At 38.8% G+C, this 22091-nt stretch overlaps 1 protein-coding gene across 8 annotated transcripts in view; it reads right to left on the bottom strand.

Annotated features, from left to right (window-relative positions):
• Positions 1 to 22091, bottom strand: part of GRIA4 (glutamate ionotropic receptor AMPA type subunit 4) — a 294843-nt gene that overhangs the window by 50067 nt on the left and 222685 nt on the right. For all 8 annotated transcript variants that reach the window (XR_012688574.1, XM_075198808.1, XM_075198805.1 and 5 more), the window contains exons 6-8: positions 14481 to 14639; positions 11607 to 11774; positions 9618 to 9722 (exon numbers count right to left, since the gene is read on the bottom strand). Coding sequence is in view for 7 of the 8 variants with exons in the window: in XM_075198808.1 (XP_075054909.1) it covers positions 9618 to 9722; positions 11607 to 11774; positions 14481 to 14639 (432 nt within the window). In the remaining variant the exon portion in view is untranslated. The remainder of the gene's footprint in view (positions 1 to 9617; positions 9723 to 11606; positions 11775 to 14480; positions 14640 to 22091) is intronic.

The following is a 22091-nucleotide window of genomic DNA, read 5'->3' as shown; positions in this document are numbered from 1 at the left end:
TGGTTGAAGTGGGGGTGTATACTGTCTTTTGGCCTACCCCTTATTTGTGCCCCTTTCCTAATGAAGGAAGAATTACAGTATTTATTTTCTTAACAAACATCTGTCTCTTATAGATTCTATAATATGCATTTTATATTGTATTCTGCTTACTAAGTATGTATTGTATACTATCTATTGTATATCAATCAACCAAATTCTCTCTGTACACCCATCACCAGACTGTTGACTTGTGTATATTGGTCACTAACATTCTCTGTCTATCCATGACCAGAATGCTCTTTGCATTGTGCTGTTTTGTAGTCATCTAAATGTATATTACATAAATGTATATTACAAAGTCCATCCACAGCCATGCAATTGGGATACATGGCAGAGCTATGAAAAGATTGAGTCCTTCCAGTAATAGATAAATGGGGCAATATCTAGCTGTAGAGGGGCATGATCAAGTAGAAAGTGGCTAAATAAGAATATCACCAGAACGCGCTCTGTATTATATATTGGTCGCTAAAGTCCTCTGCACTGTACGGTATATCAGTCATCACAATGCTCCATGTATTGTATATTGATCACCAGAATGCTCTTTGTATTTTATTTTAATAAACAGAATGTTTTCTGCATTTTATAGTGGTCACTAAATGATCACTGTATTGTATACAGATCAGTAGAATGCTCTCTGTACTGCATATTAGTTACTGGAAACATAAGTCAAGCATAAATATATTTCATTGGGTAAAACAATGTCTGCGTTATATGAAATAAATATTCCTGTCATTTTTCTTTTATTAAGTGCAAGCTAAAATTGAGTTTCTTGTAAAAAGGGTGGGCAAGGCTCTTGTAAATGTAAATATTCAGAAAGGTTAATCCGTTAAATGCACAATCCCAGGATTCTAACACTTGGTGTACTGCGGTAAGACCAAGCAGGAGGCCTGGTTTCCTGGATATTTCTGCACCCTGTAAGCTCAGAGGAAGTATGACATAAAAGGCTTAATAAGCAAAACATGTAGTGCTTGATCTGTAAATCAGACAGGCCAGACAAAGGCAGACATGTACATCTTTATAATTCCCTATCAGCTATATTTTATTAGTAATATACTATACTTGTAGACCTCAGCAAATTAATTAATACGCACATACTATATTAATTACAATCTGAGCCATGGTTCGAATCTGTCTTAATCTGGATCCTGGACAAAAACCAGTTAACAATCCCGAGGATAATGCGGTTAGAAATATTGTTAGCCAAGAGAATAGAATACAGGGAGGCTATGCTCATTGTTAATAATGTCAAAACACAATCACTTACAAGAGCCGTGTAAGCCTCTCACTATGCAGTTTAATCCATTGAATATATTGCAAACAATTCCCTGCACCTAACACCAGCAGACATGGAGAAATGCTGTTGATTACAAATCAGCGGAGGGCTCCTTGACAGGTTCTGGGCGATGTCTTCATAACAACAATCCAGCTCCTGTTCACACACAAGCCATCAGCGTCCTGACATTTGACCTAATTTGTCCTTACTGCAATCAGCAGCAGCAGCAGCTCTCCAGGGCTTGTGGTCTCCATGGAAAGGTGCACATCGGTTACACCGAACAAAATTGGATATTTAAAAATCTCAAGTATATTTGAAAAAAGGGATAGCAGTGGAAAACTGGAGTAAATAAACATAATACTGAAACATTATTTCATTACTTTAAATTATAAAACAATATGGATTTACAAAGCTCCTCTTGCTAAAAAAGTATCACAATTACTTTTCTTTAAAATTCGGGACTGTTTTCTTGTAGTTCGTGAAAAATATGTCTCTTAATGTTATACAAGCAGCATTACAGATCCCACTGATGTTAGTTAACCCAAATGTAGACTAATATATTCAAATATAGGGGAAGCTGACAATTTAAATGGGTTGTCAACATATACATAACCCCGTCCTTAAATAAAAATGCTCCCAATCCCACATATACCAGATAGGGGGGTCCCCTGTGTACCGGAGACCTGAGGCCGAGAGCCAGTTAGTGCTAAATCACGCTAATATTCCATGCAGCCAGAGTCGGAACTAGCGCGCTGTGGGCCCCGGTGCAGGGAGGAGGGAACCAGGGTCCCCATTAGCGGTCCCCATTAGCAGTCCCCATTATCTACATGGGCCCCAATGCACTGGAACCTCCGCCACTGCCTGCAGCATCATGTATTATATGACAACCGCTAGCTCTGTAATAGAGCTCTACTGTAGAGTTATGGACAGATTGAATCCTAGAGGCATTATAGGGAAGGAGTCTCGATATTTGCTCTATTTGCGGAGGGGTACGTTTAAATAAGTGGTGATAGTACAGTGAAGAAACCCTTTAAAGTATATGAAAGCTGTATTAAAGTGACACTAAGAAGCTTGCTGGAGACCATGGTTCATACCTATTGTTATCACCTTCTGACCATGGATAAGTCAATTTCTCTCCCTGTGTCCCAGATACCAAAATATATTAGACTTCACATTAGGAGGAAAGTGATGCTTGAACAATTTGTACATATATTGTAGGCAGATAAATATGTAGACCCTCCTCCTCATCCTCTGGTGATCTCCCTTCCCAAACTGCCTAAATGTCACTGGGGGTCATACATTTTCTAACTCTTCATTTTGGAGCAGACTTTGCAATAAACCATAGAAACCAATCAGACATTTGCTTTCATTGTCTAACTTGCACTGGACAGATAAAAGGAAACTGCTCATTGGTTGCTGTAGTTCAGTGCAAATTTGCACCTAAATGCATTGCTGATAAAAGTGTTCATATGACAGACTGGTAGAGAATAAGGTTGAAGGTTGAATAGTAAACTTCCACCTGTATCGGCCAATTTGATACATCCAGGAATTTACTTATCCCGAGCCGGGCCTCAAATTGATTTGAGAATTGTAAGATCTCTTGAGTTGTGGCTTCTGCTTGTCAGGCTTCTGGCTTTCTGTGAGTTGTAGTCCTGTTCAAGTCTCTTTGCATAATGTTATATCAGAAGCACAACTACAAGCCCCATAACCCTGTGCACAGATCACATGGTACTATTGGACCAATAAGTGAGCAGTAAACTCTGGACAGCTGTGTTCACTGGGTTGCCGTAGATATGGAGGGAACCTGCTCAGCAGTGAAGAACTGCATGCTGCAATAAACTCAGCATTCCGTGGCTCTACAAAGATTTAAGCAAAGTACTTCAGTTTATATTTTATTCTCTATATCTTTATTGCAATCATTATGGGCCTGATTCATTAAGGCCTGCACAACGAATGTAATGTGCGCTATTTATAAAATGGTCGTGAAACAGACATATATGCACATCTGTATTCAACGAGAAGCGGATGTGAAGATGGTCACGGGTATAGGTCTGCTCCGCTCTACTAGACAGGATACTGAAGGATATGTCCAATACATATGATGAATATAAACTCACAAGAGAACGCAAAGAAAAAAAAACCTGTTCAATTAATATCACCTGTTACTTATAATGTCATAAATGACAAAACATTAAAAAAAAAAGTTGTTTTAATGAAAAAAAAAATTCAGAAGAAAAACATTTATTAGGATGTAATTAATGGCTATTGTACATAAAAATAAGAAACAACATTTTTTACAGTTGTTCCTGATTGCAATCACATGTTCTAGCATACTCAGCCGTCATCACTAGTAACTGGCACTTAGACTAGACCTGTAGCTGGGGCAAGAGATACGGCTTAAAATCAAGTACCTTAAAGATGCCCAGAGCTTGAATTGGATGCTGTTATGTGCGCTTTAGCTTGGCACGCCATTACTGTACACTGATTGTGGGCATACACCCCTTCCCTACCCTGTCCTTTTCCTCAAATTGCAAGTTGACGTAAGTGTCGTTTGCGCTGGAAGATGAATTGGAAGTTGCAGCGTTCTGTGCGTCTGGTCTGGTTCTGGGTATGCGCAGAGCAATTATGCAAAAAAAACACAAGTTATACTCCTTAATAAATCAGGTCCTATGTGTTCTATGGTCCATATGTTTGTTTGGTTTGTCTTGTCCTGGTACTCTGTTTCAGGATGACCATGGATCTGTTGTGTTATACAATCCTTAATATTTCAGGGGAACTTCTCTCTATAAAACGTCATTCTACATTAATTTAGAATATGGGCATAATGTCATTGTTCTTATATTCTGTAATGATTATGTCATTTAATTTGAAATAACTGTGTTTATAGAATGCTTAATATTCTGATATTTGTGATGATGGTATTGTAATAACTTGGATTCTGTAATGCTGATTATTATTATCATTGTTTATTTAGATAGCGCCACCAATTACGCAGCACTGTACAGAGAATATTTGTCATTCACATCAGTCCCTGCCCATTGGAGCTTACAGTCTAAATTCTCCATCACACACATGCAGATTCCTGTTGTCAGTTAACTGGCCAGTTGTTATGATAAGCGGCAACTGCCGTTGTATAGCTCCAATGGCCATCGTTTCTTTATCAGGCGCTGCCATTCTTGCAATACTGGTTGCTAAGTGACTGCACCCAGCATCACTGAGGCAGATGTACCGTATATATGTTCCTCTCTTGGGGGTAAATGTATGAAGTTCCGATTTCTGCAAGTCGCCGGAAATCTGCAATTTTGCAAGGGAAATTTAAAGCGGCGAGGGCTTGTCAAGGCAAGTTTGCCTTTAGAAGCCATCGCTGCTTTAAATTTCCCCTGCAAAGTCGCCGATTTCCGTCGACTTTCAGAAATCGGAACTTCATACATTTACCCCTTGGTCTCTTAACAATGGGCCAGAGTCTATTCAAGGTGTTGCTGATTCTTAGGTTAAGGCGCACATTTTTTTAGGCAATCCACAAGAAATAAACCACCTCATGAAGTGGTTCTAGGGGTCTCATCTGCTCGACTGGTATTGTCCTAACACCAGTATAGCTTTGGAGTGTGGGAGGACACTTATGCAAACCCAGGAAGATAAGGCCCTGGTCGGAGATCGAGCTCATGGCCCCAGTGCTGTTAGACAGAAAGGCAAACCTCTGTGCCACCATGTTTATTTCCATTAGAGTCTATTTATGTGAACTATGCAAAGTCTGGTAAAGGTGGACTACTTACCCATTAAAGTGAAATATTGGGGCTAAGTGGTTAGCAGTTCTGCCTTACAGCACTGGGATCATGAGTTAAATTTCCAACCATGTCCTTATCTGTGAGGAGTCTGTATGTTCTCCCCGTGTTTGCGTGGGTTTCCTCTGGGTGCTCCGGTTTCCTCCCACACTCCAAAAACATACTGTTAGGTTAATTGGCTGCTAACAAAATTGACCTTAGTCTGTGTGTCTGTCTGTCCATCTCTCTCTGTCTATCTCTGTGTGTGTGTTAGGAAATTTAGACTGTAAGCCCCAATGGGGCAGGGACTGCTGTGAATGAGTTCTCTGTACAGTGTTGCGGAATTAGTGGCGCTATATAAATAAATGGTAATAATAATAATATTCATTTACACTTGCATTGTCAGGAATGGGATGGATGGTTGAAGTGAGCAAACAGGTGATTGAGTGGAAGTATTTGAAGACCAACATTTTGTCAGGTACATAGCCAAAGAGTTACAACAGACTTAGGTTATGCACTTTTCTTCTGACAGATGAAGTATTGCAAGCAGCACGTTACCGGACATTTGAAAAAGCTGTCACTACAGGTTTTATACATTTTGAATAATTTTATAGTTACATTTTCAACTGCTCCCTTTTTAAACCTTTTTTTGGGTTGCAGTTTCTTTTTTTAGAACTCCCCAAATGAATGTTCTCAAGGTTATCTTAATGAATGACCTAAAAATGTCAACCGGCCAATATCACAGCAACCGTCTTTATGATATTTCAGTGCTGGAAGGTTTTAATCCCCAAAAGAAGGAAATACACAAAACATTGCCCTCTGAACATCTTTCTCTAAAAGTAACATCTGAGACGGGCAGATTTCCTTCTTGCATAGTGATCAATCTAGAATTGTTGGTCGCATTTGAGTCACGGAAGTGTGTACGCAACTCAATTCTATGTGTAGGTGTCTAAGAAGATTGATTATATTAGTTATGGAATACATATGTGTTTATAAAGCTTGTTTGTTTTCTTTTTAGGATAGTAGCTAAGGGCCAGATGCAAACACCCAGAGGTGCTGTTGATGTCAATCACCAGTAAATTTCCTATTCACATTTTCATAGGAAAAGGTCCGGCAATGTCCTGCTTCCATTTCGCTAATTTACATAGTTGCTATTTCCTCTCTTTTTTTTGTAAGAATAATGATGTTGGCTTAGTGGTAATGGTATCATGGTGGCCTAGTGGTTAGCACTTCTGCTTTACAGCACTGTGGCCATGAGTTCAATTCCCGACCATGGCCTTATTTGTGAAGAGTTTGTATGTTCTCCCCGTGCTTACATGGGTTTCCTCCGGGTGCTCCTGTTTCCTCCCACAATCTAAAAACATACTGGTAGGTTAATTGACTGCTAACAAAAAAATGACCCTAGTATGTGTGTGTGTGTGTGTGTGTGTGTGTGTGTGTATGTTAGGGAATTTAGACTGTAAGCCCCAATGGGGCAGGGACTAATGTGAGTGAATTCTCTGTACAGCGCTGCAGAATTAGTGGCGCTATATAAATAAATGGTGATGATGATGATGGTATATCATTGAACCATAAAAAAAATGTTATTTAAGTTGTAAATAGACTTTAAGAGGCAAAAACCGGAGCCCAGGGTTTGATTGGACTTACAAACTAGAACTCTTATGATATCAAAAGGATAAAATGACTATTTTTATTATTTTTGATACTGTCACTAATTGGGCACAGGTTCTATATGTTGTATAAAACACATTAATGGCTGGTTCAGAGTTGTCACAAAACCAGCACGGAAAGAATCCAAATTGTCATCAAAAGACAACTCAAGCTAAAAAATATACTTTATAGTGTAAAAAGAAAATCGATAACTTCTATACAGTATTTCCCAGTTATCAAGATATCAACACTTCCCCAGGAAGTCATTAAAGATTTTTATTTACAATTCACTTGCCATTCCAAAGTATTGACTTTTTAAAAAAATGTTCCTGTTCTTTTGCCCAGCCTGGAGCTTGATGTTATGCTACTGGTCCACTTTGCTGCCACGGGGCCTAGTTATCAATAGGTCCTCTTTAACGGCAATAAGGTCACAATTTACCGAGCTGCCCTGGAGATACTGGTCCAGAGTGGTAAATGTTAACATACCGATTTGATGGGCCAGTCTTTAGGGGTATGTGCATGCGTGATCTGGCTAGCAGGCTCGTGCGTGCGCAGTGAAACTTAAAGTCCAGATTTAGACTTTCTGTACCACATGTCAACAAAAAATAAAAAACAGTTTAAAAATAGATCACAAATATATATTAAAAATGTAAAAAACTATTTTAATACCTATAAACACTGAAAAAATGCTTTACTCAAAGAATAAAAAAAAATTCAACGATTTTCTTCGATTATCACCAACTTAACACTGAGTTTTATATATGAACCTGTCAATTTTTAGTTCTATTTGTTCTTTATAAGCATTGCCTGTTGACGTCTTTTTTTTTTTTTTTAATAAACTTAGACGATCCACTTTATTCACTATTAGTGGCAACACATGTACCTTCATGAGGACTAACTTAACTCATCCCTATTGGATTTGTGATTTATGATCCATTATCCCTGATTATACATGTTCTAGTTTTTTACTGGTCTGGACCAGTTATGGACTTATTGTTTGATTTTTTCCTGATTTTTTTCTATGATTAAAACTATTTGTATTTATTCACACTGCTGGTATCCTATTTCCTATCTATATATTACTGTTTATTTATGCGCCAGGTAATACTTTTTTCCTTGTCCTTTAAAAGCATGCATAAAACCTTAAAACTAAACATTTTAATTACATTTCTTCAAACATTAGAGAAAATAAGAAACTGGGGTCATGCATTGAGAACGCTGCAGCTTCAATTGTTTAAACTCAATTTATTTGATAAAAGAACTCTCCCAAGAACTGTATTTATTAGTTAGCTAATGCATTAATTACTTTATATGATTGTTCCAAAACAAACGACAAATGACACTGACAATAATGCAACTGAAGTAGAAATTGTTATAATTATTATAATAATTAGAGATGTCCCTTATTTAGTTTAATTGCAAAGTTTCATCTCCTGAGTCACATCCTGCTGTAGCCATGCCCAGCCCCCATCCAGAACCAGCGTCAATGCAGTGGAACCATCCTTCCCTGCTCTCTCAGCCAAAACTGTCAATGCACATAAATGTATTGATGGTGACACATTCACATGCACTGTAAGTCAAAGGCTCAATCACCTCCCATGTCCTTCCTCCATTGATTCAGTGATGAGGATTGAATGCAACAACCCACAGCTCAGGGGCATGTTGTAAGTAAATTAAAAAAGGGAGCTGAATTCTTGCAGACTCTGGGTAAATCTACATGTGCAATAACATTAACCTTTTAGCTGGTAGATACAAACAGGACATGTGCCAGTCATAGTGTATTGGCACATAAAGGAAAGTGTTACCATCACTTCACAGCTAAGCTGTGGAATGCGAATGATAACAACTTGTTTGGTATGATGGCCTTAAAAAGATTTTACATCTTCCAGAAATTTAATCCATGGGCTTGTAATGACCTCTTGCAACTTTTACTAAAACATTGCCTTTAATTTTTAGCTTCCTTTTTGAGTTGTGTACCAATGTATTTATATAAGCAGGCAGAGCTGCTTAGAATGATCTCTTGTATCTTTGTGTTTTCAGCTGGGGCAACGCTGCTTAACTCCAACAAGCTATGACACGAGTATTACTGTGGGTACTCAGATGCTGATTTTGTTCCAACCATTTAATGAGCGTAAGCGCATTTATATGCTCGGAAATAATCATGTAATACAAACATTCAAAACTCCCACAACATGTAACTTCCCAGGCCTCCCCTCTCTGCTCTTTGCACATGTTCCTCTAAGAAGAGGACTCGGTAGCCTTGGGGGGGGGGGGGGGTGATGTGGGGGCCTAGGGGCTTGGGATGTCTCCCCATTTGGGCCCCAGAGGGCACCAAAATTGCCAGGGCCCCCACATCACCCCTGAACTCTGCAGCAGCTGCATGCCTTGAACCCATGGTAGTACCGTCATTCTATAAAATGTCACCATACTCAGAATTAATTTAAAATATTAGAACAAGAACTATTTTAGGTAAAAAATAGAAAATATTGAATTAAATGAGGAGATTGCTCCTAGAAAGGTAGGGTAGACTTTTTTTTTTTTCCATCGTGTGTACCTTCATGTATAGGACCAGTTCCTAAAAGCAGATTGTGGGCGTTCATCTGGGTATGGGCAAATTGGAAAAAAAAGGTGCATTTGCGCAAAACTAAATTTGTTGTTTGCATATTTAGTGATTAGTATATGACCTTTAGTTTGTTTTCTAGATATCTGATCAAAATCTTCATCTTCAAATTTTAAGCGTACAAAACACACTGATAGTACAATTAAAAAAATGCATATGAAAAAGTACTAAACAGTGCAATAAAGATAGATATAATCCTGCTGCAGGCATCTGTGTTACATTTGGTGCAATCAATCGTTCTACTATATGATTATAAGCTAAATAATACACATACCTTTCTGAGGCCTGCGCTTTTCAGCTCCAAAACGTCCATGGTATAGTTCACCCTTCGCCCATAATGATCAAATTGTACATTCCCTGTTAAACCCTGTATCCGAACCTTAAATAAAAATATATACGTGAAAGATAAACATCAAGTCTCAGGAAAACCAACTGATTACATCAAATGTAGAGGATAATCTTATATACTAGAATCTATCCATCTCTGTGAGACATGCAATTCTATGTTTTCCACGCATATCAAATATACCCTTTATGTTTTTGAAACTGAACAGTTCATTGACGTAGTATAAGAAAACTGAAGGTTTAAACACAGATATTATACAGCATTCATTGTAAAACTGGTATGATTTGTTGTATAAACTATTTTAAAGAAACATTTAAAATTCTTCCTAAACAGCTGTAATTCCATAGTAACATTAACAAAACTTTAAAGGCACCCTGACACTATGTTTAATTTTACCTTGTGAATTTGTAAAATGTAAATATTCAGGGATGAATGTATAGGACTTTATCCATATCTCACAACTTTTCTACTCATTGACGGCCGGGTAGAGTCAGATGCAAGTCCAACTGATCAGCACAAATAGCACTTTTAGCCAAGGATCCGTCTCAGTTTGCACTCCCACTGAGACGGATCTCCCCTTTACACCTCTCTGCGCTTAGAAAGGTGGAACAGGGAAGGTAGTGGGGGGGGGGGAGCACAATTTTTTACTTTTTTTTATAACAATAATTTATTTATTAATTTACCTGCTTTACAGGACCACTCTGACTGATACACTTATGTGTATCATGCACACTGGCCCATAAGGCAGATAAAAAGGTGTGAAAACAAAGGGTAGAGAGTTTAGTGCAGCTCTCAATAGGTGTATGTCATATGCTGCCATGAGGGATATCTGAAGGGAGTGAATTCCAGAAAGTCTCCCAAATCTATAGAATGTTCTCGCCGTTCCCGAGCGCAAAGATATGTGAAATGTATAAATTCAATAATACTTTATAGAATTTTGTGATACAAACAATGATATAGTAGTAATAAAAAATAAAAACTATAGGTCTGGCCAGAACCAAAGACATAAACAACTATCAAGAATAAAAAAATAAAAAAATATATTTTTTATCTTTTATTACTACTATATCATTGTTTGTATCACGACATTCTATAAAGTGTTATTGAATTTATACATTTCACATATCTTTGCACCTTGGGAACAGTGAGAAGATAAAAAGGTGTGTTTGTGCAGTATTCATCGTATTCTAAGTCGGACGGATCTAAAGGTCCATATTACTTGGAATCCTCTGTAAATTACGGGATACAATTTACACTTACGATTTTGGTATAACTTGCACCCAACTCTACGTCAAGCCCTAAATAAGGACATGATGTGTCCTCTGGCCATGCCTAGCACTTCTGATTGCCTACATTTTTATATTATTTTTTAATAATATTTAATCGGAGAAACGAATCAAAAGACAAATTGTTGTAACAGACATTGATGCTTAAAAAATGTATCCATTAATCCAAGTCAATGACTGATTTTCTGGTTAAAGTTGTCCTGATATTCACGAAAAATATAACCACTATATTTCCTCCACATCTACAATAATGCTGTTGGCAGGCCAATGACCACATCCAATTCTCAAGTGGAGCCTTGTATTACAAAGGCAAACAATGCATTGACACCACAATTGCAACAAGATGCGTTTTATGCCCAATAATATTCTACAAGCCACAATGTTAAATAGTGAAAACATGAAAGAAGAACATGTGAGATCTCCAGAACCCCATTGGCTGGCCAAAATGGTATTGTGCTAGCAATGCTTTTCAGTATTATGAGGGATTCATTCGTTAATAGTAAATGACAAAGTGACAACTGCATTAAAATAAGAAAAGAACACTACTTTAACATATAGGGGGATCTGTTCCTACTAAGTCCTTTCATTTAAGTCTTTTAAGAAATAAGCAGCAAAGTATTTTAGAGATTACCTGTTTTAGTGTTCTCTCCATATCAATCCCCTGACCCCAAGGAGCAGCTGGATTAGCAAGACAATCGCCTGCATTCCCTCTTCTTGAAAGATCAATTTTTTGTCTTCGCATATTACGGAATGCTTCAGCCATCACAAGAACGCCATCGTAAGTCAGCGCAGAGGTATACTACAAGATAAGCAAAACAGCTTGTTTTATTTTAGCGTTCACCATGTGTGTATGTATATATTAGCTATGTGTGTTTTCTGTGCACAGATTTACACTTACAATCATCATCTGTCATCATCATCTATTTATTTATATAGCGCCACTAATTCCGCAGTGTTGTACAGAGAACTCATTCACATCAGTTCCTGCCCCATAGGAGCTTACAATCTAAATCCTCTAATATACACACAGACCGAGAGAGACTAACGGCAATTTAATAGCAGCCAGTTAACCTACCAGTATGTTTTAAGCGTGTGGGAGGAAACCGGAGCACCGGGAGGAAACCCACGCAAACACGGGGAGAACATATAAACTCCACAAAGATAAGGCCAAGGTTGGGAATCGAACTCATGACCCCAGCGCTGTGAGACAGAAGTGCTAACCACTAAGCCACTGTGCTACCCAATAAATTGAGTGTTTCCGCCCGAGATCGAACCGGGAACCTTTCGCGTGTGAGGTGAACATGATAACCACTACACTACGTAAAAATAGCGGCCCCGTTAAAAACTCCACTTAATGGGACTTTCAAGTCAGTTGCTCATTTTGCCCTATGAAGAACTCTGTGACCCCTTCAAAGTCGAAAACTTTTCAATTTAACTTGACCTTTTATCTATCTTGACCATATATCTGCCATATTGGTTTTGTGAGTTTGAAACGCACTAGTTGTAAAGGATGTACAGAGCCTACTGAATGCTCTGAACCGATAATACTACACCTAAAATGTGCAAAAGTTGCTGACAACATGTAATATTAGGAAATTTTGGCATAAGTACTGCATGTGGTCTGTAAATTACTACCCTGCACATACTGTACACAGGTGTGTACCATGGTCGCCAACTCATGCCTTTAAATACTGAGGCACATACTTTTATAACCGATACAGGTTCTGTGGCACATTAGACTCTATCTGTATCTTCCCTCATTCAACATATGAAAATTATTATGGTAAATTGGCAAATTATCATGAAATCTCATAGTAATATAGCTGATTACCATATCAATCCTGTGTAAAGATTGCTATGGTTTTTTTTTTTTTTTTAATTAACCAAAGACTTTGTATAATTTACTTATGTCAGTAATTAAAAGGAAACACAGACGTCTTGTTTATAAAGTGCATTTGTGCAGAATTATTTTGCCTTCAGGGGTGACCTTCACTTTTGTCTTTGCATAATTTTTTTTCTTCCTGTTTGTTTTACTGAACATTTATATAAAAGCCAAAATAAATGAAACAATATTTACAAGCAGGTATCTTTTCTCAGTACAAATTTACATAGAAAACCAAAAAAAGTGGATTACCGCAGACTATAGTCTACACTTCTATTTCTTTACATACTGAAATGGTAAAACAGATTTTAATTAAGTGAACCTTAGTGTTGCTGTATGCTGTAGTTTTTACCATTTGCTATGGGTTAGACAATAGAATACATCCAGCAATTTACACTGCTTTGAGGTCAACATGGTAACTGACTATTTGAACTAGGTCAACAATGAAAGCATTTGATAATACTGAAACGTGGAATTTTGCTTCCGACTAAACTTATGCCTGGTCATGAAGCACCTATGGTGCTTTTCAAATAATCAATGTTGGAGTCAAGTTAAATGTATGACCTCTTGGAGGTAGATTATGAGCACCACTGGGATTTTGTAGCACAAATGAAAAAAGATTAAAAGATAAGTGACCCATAAAAAAACCTCAGATAAAGTTTAAATGTATATTAGTTTAGCAATCGGTACTATAGCATGATTTATAGTCAGTTTAATTGCATTTTGTATACGGCTAGCAAGACAGACCAGGTCGTTTACCAGTGCGAAAATGTTAGTTAATGACTTAAAATAACAACTGCTCGAGTGTCTGTGTGTTTGTGTGCAAAGGTTTGTTTCTGATTGTATAAGTAAAATAAAAGTGTGTATGCTTTTGTACAGGTTAGGTAAGCATGCGTGTTTTTAGCATGTAAGTGTTTATTTGTAAAAACATATAAGCATGTAAATGTTTATTGGTATGATTGTGCCAATGTTTAACACACACACACACACATTTTCGATTTCATACTGCAAAATCCGTCTCTGATAGAATGCTGGAATATGCCACATGGGTAAGTAAGATTCTTGGGCCTGATTAATTAAGGATCTTAACTTGAGAAACTTCTTATTTCAGTCTCTTGGACAAAACCATGTTACAATGCAAGGGGTGCAAATTAGTAGTCTGTTTTGCACATAAGTTAAATACTGACTGTTTTTTCATGTAGCACACAAATATCAACTTTAAATTTCAGTGTACAAATAAGCTATCAATTATTTGTGTGCTACATGAAAAAACAGTCAGTATTTAACTTATGTGCAAAACAGACTACTAATTTGCACCCCTTGCATTGTAACATGGTTTTGTCCAGGAGACTGAAATAAGAAGTTTCTCAAGTTAAGATCCTTAATGAATAAGGCCCCTTGTTGGGTAACTATGCATAGTAAACACGGCATCTGTCATCCATGATAGGCTCACCGATGCCAAGAGGAGCAATGGCCATGTCGGAGGGAGTGGGTAAGGTATGTACATCTTTTTTTTAAACAGCTGCCCTACACACACTACATAGTATTTAAAACAAAATATAGAGTGGAAATACCCAATAAGGATACAATTTCTTTTTATCAGGTAAAAAAATCACTAGTTACCTTTGGGGGGGTTTCTGACCCTGGGTATTCCCTCTGGTCCAGCGTCTTCCACCGCTGCATTAATTCAGTTACTATTGGAGTATTGAAATCCACCAGCTGGAATCCTGTTACATTGGCTCCGCCATGCATAAATCTGTCAAGCGAAAGATCCTTGATTCCCTAAAAACAAATATTCAAAGTTACATTTATACTTTATTGTTATATTTCTGATGCCAATACCAGAATACATTGTAGTGACAGTCGACTGCTAGACAATTGTGCTAGACAATTGTAAGGTTCAATTTATCTGACTGAAAATTTGAATGCCATTGAAACATACTGCAGAGGGAAAGCGATTTGTCATGTTTTGCACCTATATAAAAGGTTTGCTCCTCCTGCACAGTACTTAAAGGGGTGACATGGTTATGATATGATCCATTCTTTCTCGTCCCTCCTCGCTCGGCTATGGCACTGTCTCTGGTGCACTCTCAGCCACTACGTACCCCTCTTCTGTGGGGATATATCACTTATTTAGGCTCTGACATTTGCTTCCTGGGGCTAGATTTACTAAGCTGCGGGTTTGAAAAAGTGGGGATGTTGCCTATAGCAACCAATCAGATTCTAGCTGTCATTTTGTAGAAAGTACTAAATAAATGAAAGCTAGAATCTGATTGGTTGTTATAGGCAACATCCCCACTTTTTCAAACCCGCAGCTTAGTAAATCTAGCCCCTAGTGTTCTCTTAGATCCTTTAATGTACAAAATGCTGCCTATGCTCCCAGCAGAATGCTTTGGGTTCCGTGACTCAAACGCTGTGTCACATTCTAAAGCAATGCGGTATATTCCCCCTGTTGACTGAGCTCTCCTCTCTATCATACAGCCACATCCTGAGGTAATTTCTCCCTCAAATGTGTCACATTTCTCTCATATTCTCTCTGTCATGGTGTATTTCGGCCCTAGTGGCAGAAGGCGATGGTTCTGCTCTCCTCCCGCCAGGGTCCCAGGCTGTCCTTTTCTCACCACACAGGTTGTAGTCAACTCAAACTAGCCTTATGTTGCAAAGCAACCGCTTCCTCTGGGTCCTAGTGCCAGGGCCACACATTCAGTCATCACATATTAGATTACATGCTATATAAGACCACTTAGAAATATACTATGTATTGTTCTTTTATTTTGCTACAATATATAAGCAATCTACACTTAGTGGACACTTTATTATATAAACACTTAAAGTAATTGGTAGTAACCCCTCTTGTCCCACAACAGCCTGAATTCATGGTATTGATTCAAACAGGTACTGTAAATATTCCTTAAAGATTCTGCTCCATGATGACATGCTAGTTTCACACAGGTGCTGCAAAATTTTCAGTTGGAAATTCCCGCTTCCATCACATTTCAAAGGCGCTCTGTTGGATTGAGATCTGGTGACTGTGGAGGCTTTTGGAGTACACTGAACTCATTGTCATATTCATGGAACCAGCTTCAGATGACGTATGCTTTATGATGTGACGTTTTACTTGCTGGAATTAGCCATAAGAAGAAGGGCAGACTGTCACCATAAAGGGATGTACATTGCCAGTAACCAGTATATAAGTCGGTAACTCATTTAGGCTGTGGCATTTCAATGATATTAAGGGGTCTAATTTGTGCCAAAAAAATTCCTTCCCATGCATTGCACCACCATCACCAACCTGTACCATTGACACAAAGCAGGATGGATCCATGCTGTCTATGCTAAATTCTGACCCTACCATCTGTATGCAGCATCAACTCTAGATTGTTGGACCAGGCAACATTTTTCCAATCTTCAGGTGTCCAGTTTTGGTGAGCCTGTGCCCATTGTAGCATCAGTTTCCTGTGCTAAGCTGATAGGACTGGATCCCAGAGTGGTCTTTTGCAGCTGTAGTCCATCCACTTCAACATTCAGCATGCTATGCATTCAGAGATGCTCTTTTGCATACCACCATTGTAATGCAAGGTAATTTGATTTACTGTCGCCTTCCAATGAGCTTGAACTACTTTGGCCATTCTCCTCTCCCATTAAAAAGGCATTTGTGCCATAGAACTGCTGCTCACTAGATGAATTTTGTTTTTTCCCACTATTCTACGTAAATTCTAGTGACTGCTGTGTGTGAAAATCTCAAGAGCTTTGCAGTTTCTGAGATACACAAATAACCCCATCTGGCACCAGCAAACATTGCACAGAAAAACAACTGAAATCTTTTGACCACGTTTGCATGCTTTTATGCATTGATTTGCTGCTACTTGATTGGCTGATTAGATATTTGCATTAATGAGCAGGTGTATCTAATAAAGTGGTCACTGAGTGCATTGTTATAATGTAAGCTAATATCTGCTACATACTGTTAGGGTTCTGTTCACAACCACTTCCTTAATTACAGCCATGGAGCCAGACACGTGATATAAACGTTTAAACTGTTTATTGCAGTAAAGTAAAGTCCAGGTAAGGCAAAAATAAACAGTAACAGTTCAGGCTGAATGGAACAATGGATTTCCAGATCTTGGCAAACAAGCAGTAAATAATAAAGAAATGCAGCAGATGACTTAACTGAAACCAGTTTGTAGTAGCAGCCAGAAACATGCAGGTAATCCAGGAACAGAGAGACACATGAACAGGCTAGGAACATCACATGAACAGGCAAGAAAACTTCAATGACCAGCAAAGGATACAGGAATCAGCAGGCACATATAGGCCACAGACAGGTGTGGAGTGATTAACTAGCAGTGCAAGTTAACCCCTGACCGGAAAGGCTGAACAGCAGTACCCCAGGAGAATCACAGGCACTGCAGGGTAATATGCACACCGGGAAACTAGGCAAATAATAACACAGGGCAAAATGCACACAACGATACAAGGCAGATCATAACAGCAGGGTAATATGCACACAGGAAAACAAGGCAAATAATAACACAGGGCAAAATGCACACAAAGAAACAGGGCAGATCATAACACATACTGGTTACATTTTATACTTTATAGATAGAGTACTACTGCCATCTACTGTCTTTTTTAGTGCTGATTATAACTGTTTCTATGAGACTTGGTAAAGTATTTAATGACTGCAGAGTGAGGGGTTATAAGGAATCTCCTTTGTAGATGAAAAAACACTGAGCCCCACTCACCTCAATGTGAAGATTATCTTGAAAGTTATCCGTGTTTCAAATTACAGGGCATAGGGATTCCCATACTTATTCAAGGCTGTTTGTGCACTTATTTTCTTAAAGCTAAGTAAACATAATTTTTCTATTACTTATCTTGTGACAGTTGTAATTATTTTTTTTGTGCTAGTATTTCATGATTGTAATCTTAATAATCTGAAACAAAGTAAGTTTTTCAGCATGTCATATATCAGCATGTCCCTGATACTGGCACAAGTGCAGTCAATCTGTCTAAGCTTTTGAACTGTTGGCAGAGTAGCTGTATTAACTTTCCTGCACTAAAGATCTTGCTGGTTTTGGTGTGTTTAAACCACCTTAGAAGCACAAAAGAAAGGTTTAAATGAAGTCTCTGAGAACTAAATCTAGGATTGCTTTCTTGCTTCACTAATTTCTTCAAAGATGCCCCATGCAGGCTGTCCCGAATGTCACTCATGGTTGATTTAGCCATTGGCAGATTCAAGTCCACATCAGCCATATTGAAATCTCCCATAATGATCACATTTTGTGGTCATGGGTTTTAAGGACCCTTATCTAGTCTGCTAGGACCACTGCAGGGTTCCTTATCTTGGTAGTTACCCCAGCTTCAACCATCCAGGAGCTAAGAAAGAGCCTATCATGGTGCTGGCTACTGCCAGGAGAGAACCACTTGGCTGGGGTAGCTATCAGATACACACCACGACCGGCCAAGCCGCTTAGTCCTGAGAGGACGGGTTATGAGGGACAAAGCTGAGGTTGATGGGTTGGAGAATGCAGAATCACTAGGGACAAACCTGAAATTAATAAACAGGAAAACAAAACTGGATCTGTAAGCACCAGCAGAAAAAAAAATCCAACTTTGCTAAAGATGCAAAGCTTGTTATGAGTGGGGTCCTTAGAAAGACTGCATACAGGTATGGTCTCTTACTCATAATTGACTTTACCTTTAGCAAACTCCTGAAGGCATTAAGTGAAAAAGGATGTACAGTTGTCAGTGTAGATGGTGCAATGCCACCTGTCATCTGTAGCTGGTATTGCTGCAGATCTCACATGTTGCAGTTGTCATTGTAGGTTTGCTCACTTTATTCTCCTGCCTCTTAGGATGGGCCATGTCAGGGACAAGTGGGACACTCCCTAGTTTCACTTGAATGTGGCTAAATTTGTGATGATGCATTTTCTGGAGGGAGTTAAGTCAGAATTGTGGAAACTAAAGATTATCCACAAGATCCACGCCTCAGACTGTACTTTTTATGTCATTGTTGCTGTTTAATTAATATGTGATTTTATTTAGAGCTAAGAACAGAATGAAGTATATTTCAGGGTTCCCTGACGCTACAGCAAAGTTTGTCTGGGAGAATGCTGACTGCAAAAAGCTCACTAACAGACACAAAGGCCTGGCACGGATGTCTATCCAGGGGAGTTTGTCTCTCAGAACTTTTATGCACTCCCAGAAACTGTGCAGAAACAGATACTGTGCGTAGTGCCTCATCAATGAGGAAACAAGTACCATTTTTGGAATTGTGCCTCTGCACAGGAATTTTTGAATTCCCTGGAACATGAACTCAGAGACATTTTGACCAGGAACTGCCTATAGTGCCTTATAAACTATTTCCTGACACACGCACACATCAGGCAATCCAGCAGACCTGGTGCTTTATGAAACTGTGTTAAGTAAGCTTTATGGTTTGCCTGGAATTACCTTGTATTGAAAAGACTTTTCGCCTCTGAGGAGTGTATAGAGACACCTGCCACTGTGCTGACCTATCTGGACTTGGTTTACAATGTAGCAGGGTGGCTCCTGTTATAGTGAAAAGGAGCCCAGGCTGTCAAGCTCTAAGGCTAGTTGAAGATTTAAAGAGGAGCATGATACTATTTTTTATTATTTATTTTTCTAACACCACAGTAGGGCATTTAAGAGCTGAGTAAAATCAACTGTTAATCACTGGTAGTACTCCACTGTTCAGTATGTGTGTTTTTTCTGCAAGTCACTGACAGTTACCTCTGCTCAGACCTCCGATGGTGCTGATTAATTCATTTAAAACCAAACATTTTTTAAACTATTTATTATTAGCAGCATCTTTCACAGTGGAAACTTCGGTTCTCACCCTGACCTCATATATTTACAATGATTCAGCAGTGAACCATGCTGTTACCCATGGTACTGCAAGTGCGATGAGTCAATGGCGTTTGATGTTTAACGTTAACATTATGTGTGGAAAAATCCTACTGCGTGGACTTCGTGTTTGTAGCAGATTCACCCAGCGTTACAAGACAATATTACAAGTGCTACATCTGTTTATAAAAAAACTAATATAAAACATATATTCTACTTCTAATCTGAATGATAAGGAAAGGTTTAAACTTGCAGGCAGGATATGTGATGTAAAATTGCAAAATGCAGCAGGGAATTTAAGAACACAGAAGAAAAATTTGTGATAAGAATTAAATAAAGGTCTGCCTTTAAAGAGGAAAGCTAACATTTGATAGGTTGACAGTAACACAGTTTTCCTCCTCGGACAAGGGGGTGTAAGCGCATCATATCGGAGCATGTCCACGTCACAGGGAGTGTGAATATGTCCCAGGGAGTGTGTCTAGCTCTTCTGATGCACTAGGATGCCCCCAAACACCCTCCCCTACACCAAAAAAAGCTGTGAATTGCCAAGGAGACATACCCCTCAACTTCCCATGATTTAGGACACACGTACCCAATGTGAGGGGACTGTCCTGCCGAAAGCAGGCCAGTTAGGGGGTATGTTATTATATTTTTGTATTCTGTGTTCTACTTGAAGTGCATTATTTAAATGTGGCTGTTGAAATTTTTGTTTCTAGACCCTTATGAGAATTATCTGCAAAAGTAACATATGCCAAAGGGATGAGAAATTGTGAACATTTGGATTTTACAGATGAGCAAAGCAATAGGATTTTTTCCAGCTGCAAATTATCTGTTGAAATGCATTTGTTTTTCTTGGTTAGAGCGAGGATAGAAGATACTGGAGGTTTTAAGTTGCTGTGACAGACATCCGCATAGAAAGATTGAAAAGAGGAATTTCTGATGAGAAGTACAAGGCAATATTAATGGGGGGAAAAGCAAAATCTCTCATGCAGTTCAGCAACTGTAGAAAAACAAATTCGAAGAATCTAGAAAAACTACTGAATATCACCAAACCTTCATTATAGGTAAGATATTGATTCTGTGAACTGTAACAGCTTAACAAGGAGCAGCAACAGAGGCTGATTTAACCCTCCTGTACCAATGCTTTTGGTAGTTTTGCTATCAAATGAGCTAGTGCACATACTCAATGCTGTTTCTACTTTAATATATTTAAGAGTGGATGCCAGTGGGCACATAGGAAATGGGGGGAGGGAGACAGTGTTCATTGTATGGTGCTTTGTGTGTCCCCTCTAAGAGTTTCCAGAGAGGATGTCAAGTGACAAGTGGGGGGGAAGGGTGACGCATTTCGCCACTGCTGCTCAATGCCGAGGTTCGAGTAATTACGCGGTGGGGGCAAGGCCATGATGATGTGATTTGCATAGAATCACATCATCCCCCCCCCCCACTTCACTAGGGAAGTGGGCAGGATGTGGGAGGTTGACCTTCTCTACCGGGAAGACTGCTAAGAATTTGTTCTGGGAGAGTAGGGAAGTATGACTCAAGGGGGGCCTCACAGTGCTGGGATCATGGGCTAGATTACATCCGGGGCCCTATTTGTGTGGAGTTTGTATGTTCTCCCCATGTGTTTCCTCTATGTGCTCTGATTTCCACCCACACACCAGCTTAATTGGCTTCCTCTGAAATTAACCCTACTCTGTGTGTGTGGGAGGGAGTATATATTGTAAGCTCTACTGGGGCTGAGACGTATGTGAATGATTAATTATTTTCTCTAAACTGCCTTGTAATATGTAGGTGCAATTTAAAAAAATGTTAATAAATGTGGAGTTTTAAGAAAATGCATTAGTGCTGTGTAAATATGCATCTCAAGTAAAATCTATTATACTGCCCATGAGCACAACTTGCTCCGGCATTTTGGGCTGGACGTATCTGACACTTGTTCTCCTTATGCTTGTTGTGGCATATCAGGTTTCACAAGCAGGTGCAGGCCGAGCACGCCCCTTGAGAGGTGTCTTATTTTGGATGCACCTGTCTTATGTATGCGCATACAAAAATGTAAGATTGCACATATCTTTAGATGTGTGACTCAAACAACAGACATGGAAATGTAAGTGTGCAGACACATATTTGTGCATACATAAATGGGCATCTTTTTAGTTTGACTCTAAATCACCCTCTAGGTATTCAAGGGGAAAAGGTGTCTATTTGTCCTCCCATTTGTCCTAAAAATAGCCTGTAATGTAGCACACTCTGTCTGTTAATTGGTGAACTCAGCTTCAAAGTCAAGGTTCAAACAGCACTATGTCCTCTCTTGGTCCAGTACAGTGAAGGAAATCAAAGGATTTATCCTAGCGTAAGGGAGTAGGA

Source organism: Mixophyes fleayi, chromosome 2 (assembly GCF_038048845.1).
Source record: "Mixophyes fleayi isolate aMixFle1 chromosome 2, aMixFle1.hap1, whole genome shotgun sequence".
NCBI classification, from domain to species: Eukaryota; Metazoa; Chordata; class Amphibia; order Anura; family Limnodynastidae; genus Mixophyes; species Mixophyes fleayi.
The sequence above is the reverse complement of the archived record's forward strand: the minus strand, read 5'-3'. Positions and strand labels throughout refer to the sequence as shown.